The sequence below is a fragment of the Pan paniscus genome, chromosome 22 (genome assembly GCF_029289425.2).
Source record: "Pan paniscus chromosome 22, NHGRI_mPanPan1-v2.0_pri, whole genome shotgun sequence".
In the NCBI taxonomy this organism is placed as follows: domain Eukaryota; kingdom Metazoa; phylum Chordata; class Mammalia; order Primates; family Hominidae; genus Pan; species Pan paniscus.
In genome coordinates, this window is record NC_073271.2 from 34537754 (window position 1) to 34562978 (window position 25225).

General features: G+C 44.1%; 1 protein-coding gene across 5 annotated transcripts in view; it reads right to left on the minus strand.

The window, feature by feature from the left end:
* The window catches only part of ERG (ETS transcription factor ERG), a 279429-nt gene that overhangs the window by 48935 nt on the left and 205269 nt on the right, over positions 1 to 25225 (minus strand). For all 5 annotated transcript variants that reach the window (XM_063601408.1, XM_063601407.1, XM_034947822.2 and 2 more), the window contains one exon: positions 14465 to 14682. In XM_063601408.1, coding sequence (XP_063457478.1) covers positions 14465 to 14682 — 218 coding nt within the window. The remainder of the gene's footprint in view (positions 1 to 14464; positions 14683 to 25225) is intronic.

A 25225-nucleotide genomic window follows, 5' to 3' on the forward strand; every position in this document is an offset into this window, starting at 1 on the left:
CAAACCTTCATGATGGAAATAAAAAAAACCAGAATGCTGGTGTCCTTCTTCTGGTAACTGGAGACGTGCCCAATGAAACTGGCTTGTTGAGCTTCAAACAATAATCTCTCTTAAACAGCAGTTGGAGAATTAAGTTCTAATCATTTAAAATCATGAGCACTGACTTCTTAAAACATACTAGTATTCTGAATTAATGATAAAAGGACATGGCAAAGAATATCAAATACATTGGAAATTTTGTTAAATTTGAGTTAAGGAGAGAAGGCAGACACGTTGCTAAGCCCAGTTGGGTTCTCATAGGGTTACTGAATCAGAGGGCTGGAAGAAGCCCCATTTTCAAGCCCCCAGACATGACTGTCTGGAAACCACTTGGATGAACAAGAGTTTAGCTTCGTTAACAGTTTTTTAGGGAGGGGCTTCGTAATTTTCCTCTGCAACTCCAGAGTTCTATTTATAAATATGTATAGTGGTTTTAAATATACATTATTCCCCTACCTGTGTGCAAGCTATGTGAAGTTTGAGGTGGGTTATAAAAATACATATAAGACAAAATGATAACATAAATAATTAACAGAATAAAAATGAGGAAATAAGGGCCAAAAAGGAATTAAGAGATAAAAGCAGCCCACTGAGTAAGCTTACTATTTATCCTGCTGAGGTAGGATACCAATTCAACTCTGAGCTTTCTACTAGCCAAAGCAAAGATACAAGTGCATCTGATGACAAGGTTCGAGGTATTAATAAGCTACATACAAACCAGTTATTCAGCAGAAATAAAGCTCTCCCTGGGTTAAGCTTTGAGAGTTTTTCTCGGGGCTTCTCATGAAGAAAACTGGATTATGCAGTAAACAATATTGTTCCCAACATCTCATAATACATCTAAGACCATCCTGCACAGTGCCAGGAGTAGCTGGTGGCAGAGCAGGACGCTCCCTGCACACAGTGCTCACATGCTGCAGCCACAGAGGTTGAGAGACGGCACGTCCCCAGCCTCTCCTCCTTACTGGCTGCCATTGGAAAGATCAGACCAGTCAGAGAAGTCAATGCAAAAACATGAAAAAAACGTGTAATTAAAAAAGGAGAAAACCTTGAGAGATGCAGTGTTACACATGCCTCTAGTTTCATAACTCCCAAATTTCTAGATTTGATTTGATTTTATTGTTTTTTAAGAGACAGGGTCTTGCTCTGCCACCCAGGCTGGAGTACAGAGGTATGATTATAGCTCACTGCAGTCTCAAACCCCTGGGCTCAAGCGATCCTCTTGCCTCAGCCTCCCAAGTAGTTGGGACTACAGGCACGTGCCACCACACCCAGCTGTTTTTTAATTATTTGTATAGATGGGGTCTCACTATGTTGCCCAGGCTGGCCTCTAACTCCTGTCCTCAAGCAATCCTCCCACCTCAGCCTCCCCAAGCACTGGGATTGCAGGCATGAGCTGCTGCACTGAAACCCCTAATTTCTAGATTTTAAATTCAAATTTACCAACACTAAATAGGGTCATGTTTATGTCTCCCAAGAGCACCAAATGCACTGTGGGTAAACAAATCTTTCCAGGCCTCAGTTGGTTAATCTTCCAACCAGTATTTCACTGTTGACTAATGATGAGCATGGCTCCAGACTCTTTCCACGTGTTTATGTTATAATAAACATATGGATAAAGCATTTAACATGGTCCCTGGCACATGACAATGCCAGGTGTCAGCTATTGCTGTTAGTTCATTTCATCTGCACATCTCCATGACAGAAATACTCGAAAGCAGGAGCCTTGTTACAGATGAAGCACAGAGAGGTTGGATAACTTGCCCAAGATCACACAGCCAGTAGTGGAAGAATTGGGATTTGAACCTAGATAGTCATGGTCTCGACTCCAAGTACTTCACCGCCCCACTCCATGCCCTTGCTTGGTAAATCCGTGTGAGGAGTCTTTCATAGACCTAAAGCACCATTGAATGGATCCTCAGAAAACTTAATTTCATCACTATTAAGTATTCTAAAAGAACATCTTCAGAGTGGCCCTGAAGACAGTCATGGATGAGGGTTACAGACGTGAGCTGAGCAGGGCAGCCACGAAGGAGCAAGGCAGGGCCCCGTGGGAGACTTGGAAGGTGGCAATGTTTATGTCGAGATATAAATAGGTTTTGATAAGTTTGGTCTAAAAGAAATAGTCATCTCAATTTGCAGTTAAGCGTTCTATGCTTCTCCCCAAAACTTCATTGCTGTGCCCAGCAGGGTGCATGTTTTACACAGATGATGGGCAAACATTCTTAAGTGCAAAAGGAAACCAGACAAAAAGTCCCCATGACGAGAGAGCCGAGTGGGAGTGCATCTGACTCTGACTGCAGGCCCAAAAAGATGGAGGTGAGGACCAGGACAGGAGCTGGACCACTGGGGAAGCAGTCAATCTAATTTTTTAAGATTAAATAAAATAAGTCCAAGATGAAAGCCTCCTTGAGCTGTCGTCCATACCTAATACCCCTTAAACAAAAAAAAAGCGGGGTTGGGGGTGGGGACTAATATTACTGAAAAAACATACTGAGAAATGTAAAATTTGGTCTTTAGTCTTTGAAAAACAAAATAAACTTGGCATCTGACTTTGGTTTTCTCACATCAGAGTCTACTTACAGCGAGGCAATTTCCGTCATGGAAAGAACCCGCAATGAAATGGCACAGTCGTGGCCATTAGCTTGACAAGCATGGAGCCTCAGCCCTTGTGAGTGTGAATGGGCCTCATTTATCCAAGAACGGCACTGAATACATCCCAGAGGGGCAGCCCCAAGCTCGCTGGCCACATTAAATCTGATTCACCCTCACTTCAGAACACTTAGCAGGGGCCCACTCCTTGGAGAAAGTCCAAGGCAAGTCAGAATGTAATTGCGGAAATCAATATGTCTTCTTCTTTGAGTCAGTGGAGGCAAACCCGCTAATCCTGTCGAAAATCTACCTGTTCTTCTAGAGCCATCCTCCTTCCTAATCCTCTGAATTCCTCTTGCACCTGGACACGACTTTCCAGCCCCTTGTTCTCCATCACATGCTGGTGAAATGTCCCTGAACTCTTCCAAAGCTTTCTCCCTCCTGCTACCAGGGTGCTCTCCCCCAAACAGAAATGCAAGCTGCCCATGTCCAACGTAACCCCCATCATGGCCCAGAGCCCCTCCCTAGATTCTCCTCAGTGATCTGGCTCTGGAGCCCCTCAATTCATTCATTTGTTTAGCAAATATCTGTGGAGCATCTTTCTAGGCCAAGCACTGCCCCAGGTACGGGGGTTATATCAGTGTCTCTATTAACATGGGGCTGGCATTTGAGTAGCCAAAGCCCCTCTCCCCAACTCCATGTGCTCTGTGCTCAAAGACCACATTCCACATCACCCCCTAGTCTCTTCCCTTCAGGCCTTCACTTTTGCTACTCCCTCTGCCTTCAAGGCCTATGACCACCTGATACCTGCCCTATTCACCTGTTCACCACCTGGTACCTGCTCTATTCACCTGTCCATGCTCACCTCTAGGTTCTCTACAAGCCTTTCCTGGGCCGCCAGAGAGGAATGTCTCCCTTCCAATTGCACCATTCTCTGTATTTTCTCAGTAAGTGTCTGCAGGATGAGTGAGTACATTTATGAATGAATCTTCCATTTAAATATTGAGTTCCTTATCTTATACCTGCAGTGCAAGAGAAAGCCCCTCGTGCTGCAGTCAGAAAACCATTGTTGACCTTGGTTGACCTTAGATGAGTCACCTAACCTTTCGAGGCTCAACTCCTTCATTCATAAAAATGAATGAATGCTTTCTTGAGGTTGCTGTGAGGACATCCCTGAGATGATGACTGTGAAGAAAGTCTGCAAACTGTGAAGCACTATACAAATTAACACAGCAACATACTGCATGTGCATGGCTGTGCATGTGTGTATGTGGGTGTAAATGTGAGGCTTTTTGTTCTTGGCAACTGTTCATAACTGTACCTCGGTGAACTCTTAGGTAGGTCAGGAAGCTAAGGTTTACTATTGTGCAGTGTTCAGCATGCAACTGTTTTTTGGAATGTCACTGTCTTTCTGAATGTTCCTTTTGGTTTATTAGGTTAGTTCACATTAAGAAGAACTTGGTGAGGAAGCCACATGGAAGAAATGGAAAGGCTTTCTTTGGCAGCTCTACCCTAAGAGGGCAAAGGGGTCAGTTCTGCGAGAGAAGCCCCACAAGGAGGCTGGCCTGGGACAAGCATTCCAGGCCTGTCTCAAGTCTGAATACAAATAAATCCCTTCTCAGGTGGTTTTCTTCATAAGGATCCTAAAAGCACATACTTAGTCCTAATCGACTGAACAAGCTCCTAATCAAGTTTCATAGTGTGAATCGAGGTCAGTCACCACAAAAGGTATTTTTAGGACCCCAGACAAGGAGGGGATTGTCTGGAGCGCTGCAGGGTAATTTGTGGGTCTGTTTTATTTCTGAATCAGAGGCAGTGGAAAAGCTGTTTCAGACCCCATGGCTGGAGCAGCGGGTGGAGCTCAGCAGTGATTCATGTAGAACTCCGGGCTCAAACTGAAACCGTAGATGTTTGTCTTCACAGCTGTGTGTTATTTTTACCCTTACTAAATATTCTCTCTTACACCTGGAATTTCAGCCTCTTCCCAACAGTCCTGTTCCTTCCCCCTTCCCTGAAGCAGTTGAAGACAAAATTAATTAAAAAGTCACCACCAGCTCACCAACAGTTAGTTCTTTGTCCCCTTAAAGGGGCTCAATGTTTCCCTGAGAAAGTTTCATTATTTAAGTTTATATTTCTCTTTACAGCCAAAAACGAATGCCAGCAAGACCGTGTTGCTTTTAGATCTTGAAAACTGGAGGGAAATGCACCATTTTGGGATTCATCATTTGAAAACAAAATGTTCTGTAGCCTAAGATCTCTACAAGCAGTTACATGACAAAGATCAGATGTGACATCTTTTCTATCTTGTGCACGTCTTTTAATTTGTCTGAAAGACTCCTTTTTCAGAGAAGAAAGGATTGAGCCCAATAGCCAGTATGGTGCTTCATGTTTTTATTTTTATAACAGGCCAGGTGAATCCTGGTAACCAAAACAATTTTACTTTCTTTTTTTTTTTTTTTTTTTTTTTTGAGACGGAGTTTTGCTCTTGTTGCCTAGGCTGGAGTGCAATGGCGCGATCTCAGCTCACTGCAACCTCCGCCCCCACTGGGTTCAAGCGATTCTCCCGCCTCAGCCTCCGGGATTATAGGCACCCGGCTAATTTTTTTTAAATATATATTTTTAGTAGAGATGGGGTTTCACCATGTTGGCCAGGCTGGTCTCGAACTCCTGACCCACCTATTATTTTTAAAATGTGATTGTTTTGGAGACACCTGGTGAGGTTAATGTAAAGGTGAGTGCAGGTGAACTGACCTGATGTGATAAAGTAAGATAGTAATAAATGTTTCTAAAATGTGTAACATATACAAAAAATCAAAATGCAGTTGGCACTTGGATTTGGTGCATCTTGTCACTGCTTGTCTGACACGTGGAGAGAACCTTGCTATCCCTTTCAATGCAGGAAAGACGTTCAGCTTCTTCTAAGAAGCCCTGAGGGAGTGAAGAAGAGTCCAGGCCTGTGGTCAAATGGCCAACTTTCACTTTCACTAACTTTCACTTGAGCAAGTGACGAAAACTTTTGGAAACTCAGTGGTCATCCGTAAATGTGAATAATCATAATAATGTCATCTCATAGATGTTTGAGAAAACTGGACAATATGTTGTATACCAAAATCTATTAATAAATCATGTGGGTTTTAGAAATATGGGTTAATATTATCCCTTTCAGGGTCTTTTTCTCCTGCCCAGGTAAAGTTGATGGTACCCTCATCCCTGTTATTGCTGGGCCCTGAACATCACTCTGTACTGAATGTGTCTTATGATCTCACAGAATCTTTTTCACCTTTGGTAGACCATGAGCTTCTCTTAGTTCCTTTTTTTTTCTTTCTCTCTTTTTTTTTTTTTTTTTTGAGACAGAGTCTTGCTCTGTCACTGGAGTGCAGTGCCATGATCTCAGCTCATTGCAACCTCTGCCTCCCAGGTTCAAGTGATTCTCCTGTCTCAGCCTCCTGAGTAGCTGGGACTACAGGCACCTGCCACCATGCCCAACTAACTTCTGTATTTTTTGTAGAGATGGGGGTTTCACCATGTTGGCCAGGCTGGTCTCGAACTCCTGACCTCAAGCGATCTGCCCACCTCAGCCTCCCAAAGTGCTGGGATTACAAGTGTGAGCCACCTGCACCCGGCCAGCTTCACTTAATTCTTAATCCATCTCCATCGAAGCTAACACAGTCCATGATGCAGATTAAACACTAAATACACGTTGGTTTCCTGCAGCATTTGTCAATTTCGACACTAGTGCCACTCGGAGCCAGGTCACTCTTTGGACAGGTGGGGGTGGGGGCTGCAGGGGCGCTGCCCTGTGTACTGCAGGATGTCCCCGGCCTCTACCCACCAGACACCAGTAACACCTCCCAGCTGTGACCAGCAGAAACACGAGCATTGGCAAATGCCTCTGGGGGCCACATCACGATGGTTGAGAACCACTGGGCTAATGAATTAAGATCCACTGAGCTCAGGCAAGGAGGCAAGAGCCTCTTGTTTTACCTGGTGTTTATTAGAGAGAAGTTCCTGTCCCCAGTGTCTGGGGTGATGCTTAAAAGGGGCCCTTAAAGGGGCCTCTATGCTCATGAGGATTCCTAGTTATGGTTTGTCCATACCTTGTTTGGGGTACATTCCCCAAGCCTTGGCCCATCCTCACTTCCTCTTTTCCTCATGCCATATGTCCAACCCATCAGCAAAGCACGTTAATTCCACCTTCCAACTATACCCAGGATGTGACTGCCTCTCCCACCCTCCCTTGCTACCACTCTCACCCACTCTCACGCAGATGTCTCCCATCCTACACCCACATTTTCTCAGGAAGACTTCAACACAGGAGCCAGAGAGGCCCTGCAAAATCTAAGTAACACTATATCCCTCCTTTGCCTCAAGTCCCCTAATGATTTCTGAACTCACCAGAAAGTGAAAGTCAAAGTCCGGCAATGGCCCCACGGGCTCTCCAAACTCATCATCTATTACTCTTCTTCTTGGACACTAAACAGCAGCCACGATGGCCTGCTTGTTGTCCTCGAACACCTCAAGCTGACCTCAGGGCCTTTGCATTTAGCATTCCCTCCTCTTGGAATATTTTCTGCTGTTTAATCACGGGCCTTCTCCCTCAACTGCCTTTGCAGCTTTACTCAAACATCACTTTTTTGTGATCTTCTCCAGCCACCTTCTTTAGAGCTGCCATCTGCTTCACGTCTTTATTTTTCTCCTTAGCATTTACCACGATCTAACCTGCTGTGTTTTCATAAGTGGTCTGATGTCATGACCATCTTCACTGCTAGAAAGTGAACTTAGTGAGGCAAAACTTTTTTGTATATTTTATCACTCTATCCCAAGAGCCTAGGAAAGTAGGTGCTCAATAAATATTCATTGAATGAATGAATGACTCCAGGCATAAACAGTATGTCTAAGGCCCTGATGGACCCAGCGGATACTCCCTACTTTTTCTCATCTCCATCACATTACAAATGGCATGTTTTTTAAATAACATCTATAAAACATCCTGCTATCTGACCCGAGGCTGGAGTTATTCATGGCATGCAATGAATCTATCCCAGAGAGAGGCAAGACCCAGATAGCATTGTCTCTCGCTGCACAGGCCCAGCTGGGCAAAGCGCCAATGTGGTGGGAGGGAAGGAGGTATTTCTCAACTCAGGCAAGGACTTCTGGGGAACAACCCCGCCTCCGCGTAGATTCTCCCAGATCATTCGCTGGGTGGGTCACCTTTACCCAGCTGCTGGGCTTTCTCATTTTTCATCTCCTTGGATCGTGCAACAGAGCAGTGGTTCTCAGACTACCAGGCATCGGAATCCCGCAGAGGGCTCCTTCAAACACAGCGTGCTGGGCTGCCACCCAGGTCTCTTCCGATTCTAGGGCAGGGCCTAAGAAGCCGCGTCTCAAACAAGCTCCCAGGTGGAGGTGATGCTGCTGGTCCCGGAGCCCACGTTGAGAATCACCACACCGGGGGAACCCTCACTCAACAGAATCAAACATGGCAATGGCTCCAGGTGGCCTGCAGACTGGGCTGAGGGGGGACTCACAGCATGGCACATAAATTGGCTGAGTTCCACCTGCAGTGAGCCTCCAGGTGGGCTTCACGAAATCGCCATCGCCTGTGGAAAGGGGAAGGTGCCACTTAGTGTAAGCTGCCTGTGATCTGGCTCGCCTGAGCTGGGGATGCTCAGATAGAGGAAAAGCAGCCTGCTCTGCACAGACCTGCCAGACTGCTCACGAGAAGACAGTTCGCTTGTGGACCATGAGTGAGCAGGTGTTACCTCTTGGCTTATCCTGCTAGTCTATCATGACTTGAGCTTTGGGGACCTCACAGCAAATTCAGGGCATTGGTAGGGAGCTCACGAGAGGCTGAGCAGGCGCTGAAACTCCCAGCCAGGCCCTTGGTGTGGATGGCACAGGAAAACAGCTGGTTTTAGTTTGGCCACACACTGACAGTTCTCCATTGTGTGAACACTTGGGGCTTTCTGGTGCGTGAGGCTAGAGTGAAGAAAGGGAGAGGGTGGCTGTGGACCACCGAAGCTGAAAAATGATGTCCTGTGTCTACACAACGTGCAATTAGATTAGTGTCTGCAAGAATGCTGCTGTTTGATCTGGCAGTGGCCAAGCCAAACCCACAAGGACATCCCAGTTGGCTCGCAAAGCAGTGGTTCCTTTCTCTCCTGTTTTTCTTTTATTATGTTTTACAGAAACTCTATTATAATGGCAACAGATCTCGTTTCACCACTTGTATTTCATTTCAGGAGCTTGTAAGCACGTTAGGACTGAGGTTTTGTAGAATTCCACTATTCGGTTGGGAACTAAGTCCTTCCTTCCTCTCAAAGCACATGGCCTTTTTCTCCGTGGGTACTGGATGGATAGGGATGGACAGAGGGCACTATTCCCAAGCTGGGTATTCTAGGCAGAAGGAGGTGGGCCATGTTCTGGAAAGATCTAAGCTGCAGAGAGTGCACTTCTCCCGTGGAGATGTCTGCAAGATAGTCAGGGGCCACAAAGGTAACAGCCCACAAGTTCTAGCCGAAGAGTAATATTTGACTTATGTAACTTCCCCGTGGACTTGACTTCAAGTGGCACGTGCACTACAGGAAAGCCCATTATGCATAAGCTAAGAGGAGGGACAATTAGAAGAAGCTATTGGGCCAGGGGCCAGGAGGTGGGCTAACTCCCTGGCACAGCTGGCCTGGGGCTTCCGAGTCTGGAAGGATGCAGGTGCAGGTAGTGGAGCGTTGAGGAGCTGCACTCCTGGCGGGGCTCCTCCAGAGTCGGGCAGCCACACACAGCTCCGCAGCATCTCATCTGTGAGCCCCTCCGTGGCAGAATCTGCATCTCCATGAACCCTGCCTCTGCCCTGGCCCCTCGAGCTGGGCTGACACAGCCCGGTGCTGGTTCACGGTGTCCAAAATAAAGCAGAGTGAATCACGCCCATGTTCCCTTTTATGGAGCTGCACCTGACATTCGTAAAGAGCCCATAGTGAGGCCGGGCATGGTGGCTCACGCTTGTAATCCCAGCACTTTGGGAGGCTGAGGCGGGTGGATCACCTGAGGTAAGGAGTTCGAGACCAGCCTGGACAACATGGTGAAGCCCCATCTCCGCTAAAAATATGAAAACTAGCCACTCGGGAGGCTGAGGCAGGAGAATCGCTTGAACTCGGGAGGCAGAGGTTGCAGTGAGCCGAGATCGTGCCATTGCATTCCAGCCTGGGTGACAAGAGCAAAACTGTCTCAAAAAAAAAAAAAAAAAAAAAAAAAGCCCACAGTGGGTCAGCAAAGCCTGCGGATGGGATCCCAGGCAGTCCTTTGTCTGCCCCAAGGCTGCCTCCAACCTCTGGCTGAGATGAGTCTTAGCTCCACTGATAATTGTTCAGCTTTCTTTTCCCCCATTCCCCTTCAGGAAGCCCGTTGGATTCTTAATAGCAGAACACTGACTCACCACTTATGTTTCAACTCTTTCAGATCACTGAGCTTGAGCAGCCCCCTAGTGAACCTCTGACTTGACACGCCACCCCCTTTACCACCCGCTGTCCAGTCAGGCTGAGCTCCAGCAGCAGCGGTGAACTGGCCCCCCAGAGCACACTGGTTTGGAGATCTAAAAAGTACAATGGGTCACCAGTCACTGATGAGTGCAGCATCCCTGGAAGTCAGGTGTGGGGGTCAGTTTCCTGTGTCAACTTGGCCAGGCCGTAGCACCCAGTGACTTAATCAAATGCTAACTGAGGTGGTACTGGGAAGGCATTTGCGCAGGTAGCTCAGTCAGTTGAACTTGACTAAAGGAGATGATGTCGGATAATGTGAGTGGGCCTCATCTAATCAGTTGAAGGCCTTAAGAACAAAGCCTGCGGTTTCCAGAGAAGAAGAAATTCTGCCTACTTTCCAGCCTGCCAGCCTCCCCTGCAGATCTCAGACCCGCCCACTCCCACAATTGCATTAGTCAATTCCTTCAAATAAATATCTTAAAATATAAAAGTATCCTATAAGTTCTATTTCTCTAGAGAATCCCAACTGATACACCAGGCCAGCACCCAGACACAATGCCAGGAGACACACTGAGCTCTGGGGGAGACGGGCATGAGCTCTGTATCTTTCTCTTCTACGAAGGGGATTAGTGTCAGCCACTCCTCTCCCTCCCCCTGGAACATCCTTGTGGCTAGGGGACGATGACACTTGGTGACTGGTTGACATCTGTACATTGCTAGATGCCTCAAAGCGGAGGCAGCCTCTGCAGCCAGTGTTCCTCCCCTGCCTATTACAACCCAGCTGCCCTTTTCCTCAAAGGAGGCACGTAGGCCTGGATTGAAGGCAGATGAGGTCCACCTTGTTCCCTTCATGAACAGCACCTGCCGAACCGACATCACCGAACCCACCGGAGGACCCGGAGGATGAAGAGGATGACATGATGGTCTTCACTCGGTATCCACCCACCGAAACACATCACCGATGCTTTAAGAGCTGGAACAGCATTGAAAGTTTATGACGGCAGCAATCTGGGCAATGTTAGAATTCTGTGAGCCCTGAGAGAGGAACTCTTGAAGTTCCCATTGTTTCCTTGAAAGAAAATGTCAAGGCCGGGCGCGGTGGCTAACACCTGTAATCCCAGCAATCTGAGAGGCCAAGATGGGTGGATTGAGTTCGAGACCAGCCTGGCCAACATGGTGAAACCCCGTCTCTACTAAAAATACAAAATTTAGCCAGGCATGGTGGCGGATGCCTGTAATCCCAGCTACTCAGGAGGCTGAGGCAGGGGAGTCGCTTGAACCCCGGGGGGTGGAGGTTGCAGTAAGCTGAGATCGTGCCACTTCCCTGCAGCCTGGGTAAAAAAGAGCAAAACTCCATCCAAAAGAAAAATAAAAAAGAAAGAAAATGTCCAGTTCCCCTGAAAAAGATGTTTCCCAGAAAGAGACCCTCAGCGCAGCACCAGCCTTTCACTTGCCTGACAGAAAAACCACCCAAGAGCTTTCCCCAGTCTGCTGCGCTGAGGGCCCTGGGGCGGAACTGCCCTGGTGTCTTTCTTATGGATTGAAGCCCCTGGTGTCTTTCTTTCTTATAGACTGAAGCCCCTTGCCTGGGGCTCAGGGTTGCCCCAAACTCCCAACCTGTACCCCTGGGGTCACAACATAGGCTGGAAAAGCTTCCCCATGCCTGGCCAGGAGGGAGAGGAGACATCAGCTACCAAGGGGCATCACAGGCTCACACTAAGGAAAACAGTGTTTGCACTTCTCCCACAAACAGAATGCTTATTTTTTTATTTTTTATTTTTATTTTTTTGAGATGGAGTTTCTCTCTGTCGCCCAGGCTGGAGTGCAGTGGCGCGATCTCGGCTCACTGCAAGCTCCGCCTCCCGGGTTCATGCCATTCTTCTGCCTCAGCCTCCCGAGTAGCTGGGACTACAGGTGCCCACCACCACGCCTGGCTAATTTTTTGTATTTTTAGTAGAGACAGGGTTTCACCATGTTAGCCAGGATGGTCTCGATCTCTTGACCTCGTGATCCACCAGCCTCGGCCTCCCAAAGTGCTGGGATTACAGGCGTGAGCCACCGCGCCCGGCCAGAATGCTTATTTTATTTTAAATTCGGGAGTAACACAGTGAGAACAATAGAAACTTTCATTTCTGGAGCACTGTTCTCGCCTCCTCACTCAGTCTCCCTTCGGAGGCTTGCTGAATCCAGACTGGCCCCAGGCCAGACTCTCAAACAAGGGCCAGGACATGGCTCACTCTGCCTGTTGTCCATCGGAAATCATCTCAGTGCCCTTTTGTCTGAGATGTTTCCTTCCTCTCTCCCCGCTTTCCAACATCCCCCTCCTCCCTGCAGGTGAATTGCTCATAGGTAGAAATTAGCCTCTGCAGAAGAAAAGCTTTAGAAATGTGTCCCGGTCTTAGTGTCTCCGCCGTGATCACGCTGGCATATATGGGATCATATGACCCCACCCAAAACAGAATTCATTCAGTGTTTCCAGGCTGTGTTCCACCAATTGATCTACTGCATAAACACTGCTGCATTCTTTAGAACATGATTACCCTGCATTCTTCTGTGTTTCAGAAATATATATAATGATCAACAGAAACATTGTATCAAATGCATAGGATTTATGGGTAAAAAATATTTACATGTAATCATTAATTTCCCACAACTTTGGTGTCCTGGACCCATCATTGCATTTTCTATCCAGGTCCTTCTGTAACTCCAGGAATGAATCTCTTGATGAGATTCAAAAATATTTACATGTAATCATTAATTTCCCACAACTTTGGTGTCCTGGACCCATCATTGCATTTTCTACCCAGGTCCTTCTGTAACTCCAGGAATGAATCTCCTGATGAGATTCAAGATGGGCCTGCCTCGAGTTCCACTTAAAGGACCAGTGCAGTGGCAATATGTAGCATCAGAGCCAGTGCAGTTTCAAGAAGCTAGATGCACAGACGCAAACTGACTTCTCAGAGTGGAGGAGTGTTCTGGCATCTCCCATCTCCCCATCTGGCACATCCAGCCTTGCCGTTGACATTCCCTCTAGGACACTGTGACTTGGCACCTTCATTAACACCACACTAGGAATTGACGCAACCGTTTCCAGACTTATAAACTATGACACTTATAATAAACCTTTTTAGCGTTAAAACATATATGTAACAAAAAGGCCCCATTACAGCTTCAACAGAGTGGAAAATGCTCACGGTGTGGAGTCAAACACTCCTGGTTTAAATCCAAACTCTGATTCCATTTAAGTGGTGATTTGGGGTCAGACTGGAAATGCCTGATCACAGGTTTCTTCATCCATCAAATGGGGTCAAGTATACTTCATGAGGGGCTGCTCGGAGGACTGAGGGGCTACTGGATATAAAAGGGCTTTGTACACAGTAAAGTTTCCGAAAATGTGAGCTGTTCTTATGACCTGATGGTAGATTATGCAACATTTCAAAGAAATAATCTGTTCTTTATCCTAAGATTTGATATTCTTTTTCCTGAATATATATGGGGTATTAGATCATAATTGAAATTAATTTTACTTTTCAAAACTACACAGAATTCAACACTTTTTGAGGGCCAGGGACAGTTCTGCATTTGGTAATACATTTTACGTGACAGTTGTATGTTCCTGACAAACTCAGGGAAGCTAATAATTATGGGAGACACCGGAGAGGGCTCTATGCATAAGCTAAGAGGAGGAAAAAAAAAAACAGCAGGCATTAAGAGAAGAGGACCGCAGGGATCAGAGGGTGGGGTGAGGGTGGAGGGCAGACAATGGAGATCCACTAGCAAATTCAAGTGGCTTGGACATACGCCGCACTGCCTGGCCACTAGCTGACACTCTCCCTTTGTGAAAACATAAGACGGCATTATTTTCCAGGCAATCAAACCTCAGATGAATTCTGCCATATGTGGGCAAGGCTCCCCTCCCACAGAGCCCTCATGCCTGGGAAATAGAATTGAACACATCTTCAAAGAGAGTTCTTGGTAAATATACTACTAATTTTACAAACTCCATCCTCCACACAAACCACTGGAGAACACATTTTCCCAGCGCTGTCCAACGTCACCGTTCAATGGCCTTTCTTTCTTTCTTTCTTCTTTTTTTTTTTTTTTTTTTTTTTTTTGTTAGCCAGAGTCTTGCTCTGTCGCCCAGGCTGGAGTGCAGTGGCATGATCCCGGCTCACTGCAACCTCTGCCTCCTGGATTCAAGTGATTCTCCTGCCTCAGGCTCCCGAGTAGCTGGGATTACAGGCACAGTGGCCTTGCTTTCTAAGTCAATCTTTAGAGAAGCATGACTGACTTCCACTTTGCCTTTGTAAAGGATAGGAAAATGGGAGGTCAGGGAGAGAAAGGGGCGGAAGTCTCCTTACCTTGAGCCGTTCACCTGGCTAGGGTTACATTCCATTTTGATGGTGACCCTGGCTGGGGGTTGAGACAGCCAATCCTGCTGAGGGACGCGTGGGCTCATCTTGGAAGTCTGTCCATAGTCGCTGGAGGAGGACGCGGTCATCTCTGTCTTAGCCAGGTGTGGCGTTCCGTAGGCACACTCAAACAACGACTGGTCCTCGCTCACAACTGATAAGGCTTCCTGAATGCCCAAAGAAACACATAATTCAAGACACTCCAACAGACAGTCATGTTTCAAAAAGTTGTTGATTTCAGAGTCCTTTCTAACTGGGACCACATTTTAGATCGTTTTTATGGTCTCCATTTCTACCTTTCAGAAGAAAAAAGTAGCTTGTTTTTCTTTCCTCGGGACAGTAAGAGTTAGAAATGCCAGCCTAGAAAAACTTTTATGCAGGTCTCGAAGCATCCCAGGCTTGACTGCGGCAGGGCAGCAGAATATCCACTTTAATCTCAACTTAAGGAAGTTGAATTTCAAAGGTCTTAGAAGACACCCAATTGCATGTGTCACTATTTGACAAATGCAATCTATAATTCAAGCAGACAGGGTACAGAGCGGTCATGAGGATTAAAAAAAAGAAATCTGAAGGCCAACACCTAAGCATCTGGCAAAATTGCCACATTCCTGGGGATTTTGCGGAAGAGGGACTTAGAGGAAGACAGAGGGATCAATGGAGCACCAAAGGGCAACCAACCAAAGATACAAACGTTTCCACTCTAAGTTATTAGCCGAAGTACAGTTTCAAGTGGTGCTTCCATGATGGTGAGCATCTGGATGATAAATGAACCAAAAAAAAAAAAAAAAAAAAGCTGTGAAGTATCCAGATGCTTCCAAACAGCAGGATGTTTAAAATATCTGGATCACTGACAAGCTCTTTTCCCCTTACTTTCAATTAATATCTTCGCTCTTTTGCATGATTTGGTGAGAAGAAATAGCAATTTGTCATTGTTGGATCAATCATTTTTCGTGGTTTTAAGTCAAACAAGTGATTAGCCAATGGCTATGTTTATATTCTACAGCCAATGAGCAACGGCAAGTTTGGGAAATTTCAACTACTTAAATGATGGCTTGTGCTGCAATGACACAGAGCTGTTGTGATACAATCCAATTTTGGTTCTTATAACAGACATGAATCCACATGAATGCTCATTTTTATATTAGTCCTTTGGCATCCTCAGTATTGACATCAACTAGTGAGAAGCAAAGGCTAGTTGGGCCACACATTTTTATTTAAAAAAAAAAAAAAAGAAAAGAACTTTGGAGGCAGAGCAGGGGAAGCAGGGGAGTGTGGGCTGTGCAGACCCTTCCAGTCCAAACTTGTCATCTCCAAATGAGAAATCTGAGACCCAGAAAGGTCTAGAGCTAATCTTGAATGAGCTGGCCATGATCAACCAGGGGACTAGTGATGGGAATGACTTGTGTATTACCATCTGCCTTCTCCTTGCCCCCACAGCCCTATGATGCCCTTTGTGACATTTTTTTCCTTTGGGACATGTGTTTAAATTAGCACCCTCTTCCCCTTCTTTGAGATGACCTTTACATAAATAAGGGTGCTTCCCATCAGTAATCACACCCTAGAAGCAGCCGTTCTGAGATGGAGAGCTTCCTCCCCACCCAGAAGGATCAGAATTTTTAGGAAACAATCACCCCCCAACCCCACATCTACTCTGTCGCTCGATCCTCCACCTGTCCCAGGACCAAGTTTTTTCCTTAGCTTCCCAAGTGCACAAACTTCTTTGCCAGACACACTGCACTGAGAATCAGCAAGGAGGAAGAATCAAAACAAACTCAAACCTCTGTCTCTCAAAGTGGTGGTCAGGTGTCTGTGCTAAAGCAAAAGCCCCCATCCTGGACTCCATAAGTATCTGTAGAATTACAGCCCTGTGACACCCTGGGAAAGACTAAGCCTGCTGTTCAAACAGTAATGCAAAATGTACCAAAGAGTCAGTTATGCCAGACAGAGAACCAGAATCAGGCACAAGGGAAAAAAGTCATCTTGAATAGACAGCAAAATCAAACTCGTCAACAATCAAAAATGATACGAGGCAGTGACACAGAAGTTGACAGTACAGAAACGGCATCCTAGATGTTAGGGAACCTGAAATTCATGGCTTTCTCTTCCAGTCACAATTGAGTGGCCAAAACAAGGAATCTAAACACATAGATGTGGGTTTCAAAGTAAAATCAGCACCATAGACTTAGTGTAGTCATGCTAATTAAGACAAAAATTAGACCTTCTTAAAAAATTTTTGCAAAACAGATACTCCCTTCCCATGGTGGCACTGGCTAGTGTGTTTTACAGGCTCAGAACAGGAAACAGAGCTGATGGCTGCTGCCTCTCTCCTTCCTGGGCCTGAGACTCGACCAAGGCTCGCAGGGAAATAACACACTATGTAATGTTAGCTTTGGCTCACCCATGATGAGAAACATGAACAAATGTGTGATTTATATCAGAAATTGGCGAAAACAGGTTATATATATAAGAAACAGGCTAAATTTAAAATTACAAACTAAAAAGGAAATGGCTGCAACAATAACAAACAAGCAATAACTTTAAAGTATTAGTATTTCTCCAAGATAAAGTAAGCTTACTTCTGCAAACAAAGCCAATAGCCACAAAAATGTAGTGTAAGTTTGAATAATAAAAAAAGACCAAAATATTAGAACTAAAATGAAGCTTAAGTGTGTGTTTGTAGGGGAAGGAATCCATTCTCACATCTGGCAAAGCATTATTTCAGCACATGGTTTTCTAAAGAAAGAAATCAAAGTTAATTGAGATCGATTTAGGAAGGAAAAAACCCTCAGAAATGCTAGAGATAGGGGAGGCATGCCTCCTTTTTTTGCATCTTAAAATTCTTCTCACAGCTAATATTGCACAAAAATGAGAAAGGGAATATAATTCAGAATATTGAAAGCAACCCCTCAGTTGCTTTTGTTCATTAGAAGGGAAAAATTCTGAAAATAAGGAAGCTTCAGGATAAACATTTCAAAAGGGGTGAAATACAGTCCACATTTTGAAAAGACAGAGCAACCCAAACTATGCCCCAAAGACTTTGTTGACTGTCACTCAACAAAGGCTGCTGAACACCTAGGATGAAGTACAGCTCAGGAAAAGGAAACAAATGAATAAAGGAAATCTCTCTCACACACACATTTTGGGAGTAAGAAGAAGCTGAGGGGTCTTCACAGACCCATTCCCAAAACAGTGGTCACTAAAGTTAAGTGCTGCTCTTCAGAAGCAAACCAAGGCACAGCCCTGCCACATCTTTGTCCTCCCACTTGACTTGGCTGTTGGCAGGTTTCATCATCCCTTCGGTTAAAGCTTGAATGGACACACGCTGCTGCATAGGGCCCTCCCTGCCTGGCAGCCCTGTGACTTCAAAGGGGAGAGAGGATCTAGCCCAGTAGGATTAAAACCAGAAAAAGAGTGCTGAACACAGGCTGCTAATCAGGACCACATGAGTTCTTTAACTCTAGCTCTGGGAGAGACTTCCTGGCCTTGACTGACATGTCTCTCCTTCCCTGCAGCCTGGCTCCTGCTCTTTATAACTAGCAGATCTCACCTACCTACTTACCTGCCTGCCTACCTGCCGGCCAAGGTAGGCAGCTGCCTTAGTTAGCATGTATAGATTGTTATTGCAGAAACTCTGGCCAGCCACAAGGCTTGGGATCTGCTTCAGTGGCTTTATAACAGAGAATATTTTAAACGTCAAAATCTGGCAGATATGTGGCATAATCATTTCATATGCCTGCTTCTATGTTACTATAAAAAGACCTGAACTTTAGATTGGTGTTTGCCAATGTGTGGGGTGTTTTTTTCTGTAGCTCCAGGAAAGTTGGGATATTCCCATCAGGCAAATGGCAGGCTACCAAGCTCATTTTTAAATGACTTATGAGAAACACATAATTCTAAGCAAATTACCCCCAAACAAAAGGTACTACTGTGTTAGTACTACAGTATTGATTATTTCATTTCAATACGGAATATACCAATAACACATGAGGACCATTCCTTTGGATTTTGGTCATGGGATAACAGTTCCAGAAATGAAAGGAGGTCCCACCAGGTTATATTTCATATTATAACTCTAAAATATGCATCTATTTTCAAGTAACTAGAGTACAAAAAAGGATCCAAAATACATTAGAACACTGAAAAAGAAAACTAACAAAGTTGAATGCATACTGACATTTTCAGCAAAGTATTTCAGGAATCCTGATGCCTTTCTATAACAGATGAATACTTTGCAAGATGCCTATTTCTCAACCAAAGTATTAGAAAATAAAGGCCCCAAATTGATTCTAATTTGTGATCCTTATAGCTCATAAAAATATTACATTGTTAATACAGAGAATCTATCATACTTAACCTCTTTTGAAAATTTGGGAGTGGTAAAGTGTTGAAACTGAGAAAATCTTTAAGAATGGTCAGGTGAATTTCACATCTGGAGTAAGCAAAGGCATCCATGGTCCTTTCGTGGTTTTCAAAAATTAGGAAGATGGCCAGAACTAGGCCTCCCGAGAATTGGATTATCAAATCCACCTTCAATGTTTTCAAGTCTTATATGCTATAATTATTTGATAATTATGAGAAACAAATGGAACAACTAAGTGGAACAAGAATTTTATGATCATGATCATGCTTAAAAAAAAAAATCTTGGTTCGGGCATGGTGGCTCACCCCTGTAATCCAAGCACTTTGAGAGGCCAAGGTGGGTGGGTCATGAGTTCAGGAGATCGAGACCATACAAAAATCCAAAAAAAAAAAAAAAGAAAAAAAATAGCCAGGCGTGATGGTGGGCGCCTGTAGTCCCAGCTACTCAGGAGGGTGAGGCAGGAGAATTGCTTGAACCCGGGAAGCAGAGGTTGCAGTGAGCCGGGATCACGCCACTGCACTCCAGCCGAGGTGACAGAGTGAGACTCCATCTCAAAAAAATAAAATAAAATAAGAAATAAAAAATAAAAAAATCTTAAAGAAGTCCTTGCTGCTATCACAACACAGTGTGGAGATCATTCACTTAGGAAGCCAGCATCATCTTCAATCAATAGCCTACTTTTTCTGTCAGTTTTAATCCCATTACAATCCAATACAAAACCCTTCCTTAAATTTCCCTCACATATAACCACGCAGAATTTGGTACATCGCTTAACTCCCTATATTGCCATCTTTTAACCACTTTCATAAATAGCTTATCCACCAAATAAACCAGGTTACCTTAAGCACTTTCATGCAATATCCTCTTAAATTCTATTTTGTTGATTACAAGATACACCACTTTTCACATTTAGCTAAAATTGCAATGCATTTAACACATTGCATTTAGCTCTGAAATATGAAAATGAAAGGCTTATCCTAGGTATCAGGCAGCATTTCTTCTTCTCTGATGGCAGATAAAATAATGGGACATTTTATATCCAATGACATCTTACATTTTATGAAAAATGATCATTTAATCCTTACAATTGTCCTATAAGGTCAGCTGTGATTCTTGCCCACCCATCAGAAAGTGCGATTGGAGAAGTAACATCAACAGTGAGGATGAGGCAGAAACAGGGTTTGTGTCTCTGAATGGAATCATTCCCCAAGGCTGTAGACTGGCCACTACCTGGCTGTTACTGGAAGGAAGAAGTTGGATTAAGAAAAGTCACACGGTGGAGTGTTTTGGTGCCCGCTCTTGCCATGAGAGATGGAATCACCTAGAGAAAGACAGAGAGAGAGAGGCTGGTAGAGGGAAGAGACAGAAGAAGGATGAAGGGATAAGTGTCCAGAATCCCTGGATCTGGGATGGAATAAAGGATCTGGATGGTAAACGGAGAGTGCTGGGAACCAGTAAGGACTTCTCTAGGTATACCATGCTCTTCTATGAGCCTAGGGGATGTGTAGCAATGGGCCCTGCATACAGTTAATCATTTCTTTTGCAATGGCTTAAATCAACAACCCTGTTCTTTTCTTTGATTAATCAGATTATTCAGACACAAAGACATGGCCAGGTGTTGGGATGTGTTCATTGCAGGTGGATGCCTGCCTTCTCTTAATGAGTACTATGCAGGAAAACTAGGACAGGTAGGAGTACCATTTATAAATATGCTGGAGCCTATGCCACTTTGGGCGGCCTTTAGTGGATGTCTGCAGACCTAAGGATATTGGAAATCTATCTATTAGGCTGTCGCAGGCTCTATTGTTTATAGTTTCTCTTCAAGGCAGCACATATGCAGTAGATGCTTCTAAAAGGTCTAGTATCTAATTGTATTTGGAGGAGGAAAAAACAACACAAACAAAATAGACAATGCACTTAGAGAAAGCTCTGCTCTCCCACCATAAGCCTGACAAAGATACTCCAGTCCTTCAGGAGTTTTTATTCTAAACGTGTGCACTTTTGCAATTCTGATGCCATCAGTATCTCGTTAAACAAGAATCTTCATCTGACCAGTGTGTCTTTTATTTACAACACACAAAAAAGCGAAACGTGGTAAGTGAAAGAAGCTCCACAAAGCTGGGTATGATCATTTTTGCCCCTTCTTGATATGATTTTCTTTTTTTCTTAATTCTTCAGAGAAGGAAGTATTAACATCGTATATTAAATGCAGCATCTAGCTTTGTGTTCACGTTTTTCTAATTTAACACATTGCAATTTTAGTCCCTCAAAACTATAAAAAAAATCTTGGATTAACCTCAAAGGAAAAATGTATGTAAGCAAATGAAGTCCATCTAAAGAGAGTATTTCTCCAATATGGTATCACTTCAGTGTCAAATAATTTCACCACTCACAACACTAGTCCAGTGCTAAGAAATGAGACCCAGAACTAGTGTCCAGATACATTTGCACATACATATATACAAACACATACACATGCTTACATATGTACACATATACATGTGTGCATGCATGAAAATACATACATACACAAATACATATATACATACACACACATATATAGATACGTACATGCATATACACAAATACATATATAAGTGTATGCATATATGCAAATAGATACCTATACAAATACATGCAGATATACAATACATAATGTATATACAAAAATATCATACATATGTATACATATTATTAAATACATACTAAGATAATAAGGAGAGATGAAAATCTTTATCCTTATTATCTTTATTAATAGAACGCTTTAGAGGACTTTCAGATATTCTTTATCTTTAATCATATCCACTAGGGCAAATGTTGCCTAAAAGATACAGAGAACCTGGCTTCTTCCCATTTCACCTCTGCTCCTTCCTCTCTCATCCTAGAAGGTGCTTTTCCCTATGCTCAGCACATCCCTTCAGAACAGACTTAGCTGGGGATCCATCCCCTCCAAGTCCTTCAGCCAATTTTCCCGGCTCTGGACTTGCAGACTTTCTCAGGGCTCTGGGAAGGCCTGGCTGGTGCCAGCAATTCTCTTTGCCCACATACTTCTCCCCTGGCCTTGCCTTTATTCAAATATAAGCATTTTCAGGGCTGGCTCCTCTGTATGTCTGCTCCTAGAAATAAGATAATTTCTTAACCTCAAACGCTTGTTGGTGTTCATATTAGCCCTAGGACTAAGTCATCAGGTGATATTACAGCCCCATCATAATGCTATAAATGGGATCCACAAACTTCTATTACATCCAAATGAAGAGACGTGTTTTTGTGAGATGGATGGATTGTGTAGCCAATGCCCAGGAGTTCCAGGGAGTTTGGAAAATAATTGCCATTGGCAATATGTCTGCAGTCATACTACCAAAGAGCGCATTATTGCAGAGTTTCACCTTCAATCCACATAGGCTTAAATAGGGACTTCCTATAGCTAAGCAACCTATGAACAAAATAAGACTTACTGGAAAATGAACGTTTGCAAAAGAAGGAGGGAGCATCCAATCTGGAAAGCAGAAACTCTAGAAATATTGTGAAAGATTGGAGCATGGTAGAAAAATGTTAAAGAAAGAGTAGTTATGTCCACATAATGAAAATTAGATTTAAATGAGCCTTGGGAGATCAAGAATGTCAACCAACATCATTTTAAAACAACTCTTTGTTTTCTCAGTGCCATGCAGAATAAACCTCGAATGCATTTGAAAGGACAATGAACTGGGACTCTTTGCCCTGGCAAATGTCATTTAACTGTTTAAGAAACAACGTGCCTGTGATGTGAATAGCTTCTTATTTTCTTCTTTAAAGAATCGCTTTTTTGGCTAGGTGCAGTGGCTCACTCCAGTAATCCCAGCATTTTGGCAGGCCGAGGCGTGTGGATCACCTGAGGTCAGGAGTTGGAGAGCAGGCTGGCCAACATGATGAAACCCTGTCTCTACTAAAAATACAAAAAGTTAGCTGGGTGTGGTGGCGTGCACCTGCAATCTCAGCTACTCAGGAGGCTGAGGCAAGAGAATCGCTTGAACCCAGGAGGGGGAGGCTGCAGCGAGCTGAGATCGCGCCATGGCACTCTAGCCTGGGAAACAAGATAAAAACTCCATCAAAAAAAAAAAGAAGAAGAAGAAGAATCACTTTTTCTTCCCAGTAGGCTTCTTTCCTTCTTTGGAGATGAGCAAAAAGTATAAAAACATCTGTGGAAACCTCCTGTTTGTATGTTTTACATGGGAATGGGTGCAAAAAATGCACTCACTATTCCTTTACATCATTCTAAGAGGGCTGTTTCTACTCTTGACACTCAATACTTGTTTTTGTTTCTCTAATCACTGTCATACGTTACTCACAAATATTCATCAAAACCCTTTTCCTTATTTTTTATCTAGTTTTAAATAATTCATTTGAGATAAAAAGAACTTTTTCTTTCCTTTTTTTTAATCACTCAGTGGAGGATGAACATGAAGCTGTACCAATGGATAGGAGACCGTCTGGTAGAGCACAGGAGCTGGGGATAGGGATCTGAAGATGGAAGATGTGAGTTTCAAGCTGGGCTCAACCCTTGCTCTGGGAATCACCTGGGTAAATCCTTTAACCCTTTCCTGCCCCAAGTGTGAGCTGAGAGCTTGCCAGAAATGCAGATTCCGAGTCTCCAGCCCTGCTGAGTCAGAATCTGCTTTGTAACAACTTCCCCAGGTGAGCTGGGTGCCTGCTCACTTCAACAAGTGCTGCATTATCCTTTTTTGACTCTCAATTTCTTCAACTATAAAGGTGGTACTGATGGCAACCAGCTGCCAAGCAGCTCTCTCCCAGGACAGTTAAATGGGCCAAATAATCTAGTGTGTGTAACAGGTTTCATAAATCTTAATATTGTATTTAAATTATCATATGATAGAAGGGTGATGTGACTGACTCCAAACCTCTGCATGTGAACCATCAGAATTATCCATTCTAGTCATATTATTCTAACAAGCCAGATGCAAGGAAAATCACTGTCTCTTGTGTGCAAATTATCACTTATTTTTTGTAAGTACTGGATTTTCAAACCAAGTATCTACCTAACAGAGGGGAAGGGAGATCTAGCATCTTTTACTTCAAGAGCACGTCTGTCACTTTGATTTATAGCCTTTTTGGTCCCTGGTCCAGTTCTTTTGTGGGTTTTCCATTCAAATTCTACATTAGTTTGTTTAATGTCAATTAAATCAAAGCTTTGTGCAGGAAGGAATGAATCCTGGTACACTCCCCAGCGTGCTGTTGGTATTCTCTACATAACAAGATAATAAATTAATAAATATACCATGGTCTTATAACATAATGTCCTTTTTCTTTCTTTCTTTTTTTTTTTTTTTTTTTTTTTTTTTTTTTTTTTTTTTTACCTAGAATAGCACAAGGCACAAAGTTGATAGCCCTCAAACTTCTGAAGAAAAGTCTTTTCTTCCAGGATGTGGAATCCATAATGCTTGCTATGTTAACTTTCCCTAAAAATTGTTGAATTTTTCATAAACTTCTATGAGGAAGTGTTTCCATGGCAGTCTGGCTAAGAGGTTCACACCATCATTCTGTCCTGGTGATTTTTGAAACTTACAAGCCCAGGTTGAAACTCGGGTGATTCAAGTCTTGGGAAACACAAAGGCCAAGCTCAAGGAGTAGCAAAGTTGCTTGCACTTTTTTTCTATTGGCATGGTCCTTCTCTGAACACCAGGGAAGGGGTGGTGCACCACCTCTCTCCTCTTCAGAAGGAGCTCCGTGAAAAATCGGCAGTTTTATGCTTGGCCCTTTCAAAACACACAAAGGCTAAAAATACAGTGTGCTACGCATCTGGAATGTGTCTCATCTGTGAATCTCTGACACATGGATTCATTGTTTTCGATAAAATTCCAGGAATTTTATTCATGAGAAAATTCTGGCACAATGGAAAACCCTGGCAAGCGAAAGATAGGGGCAGCAGATGTCCTGGCCTCCACCCACAACTCTGTCTCTGCTTTTAGCTAATTCTCATCAGGTGTCACTCTCATGCCTTCAAACACTCAATTCAAAATTTCCCATAAGACGGGGGTGACGGGGTGGGGGTGTCAAAACAGCCTTAATTTTTTAAATAATTGGTAGGGTCCCCCCCCTCCCCACAGACAGGTGTGTCACACCAGGTTCAACATGCACGTGCCAGGATGCAGGATGGGCACTTTAAGAAGGAGCTGCAAGAGCATAGGGCCACTGGCTCGAGATCCAGCTGCCCATGGGGCTCCACCACTCCGTGCCCCTCATGTACCAAGTCTTCAAGCTCCTCATCTAAAATGAGGGTCTGGTCTACTGATGTTTTCTAAGACTCCATTTTGCACCAAAATGAGATCGATTTGTTTAACTAGTAACATCCT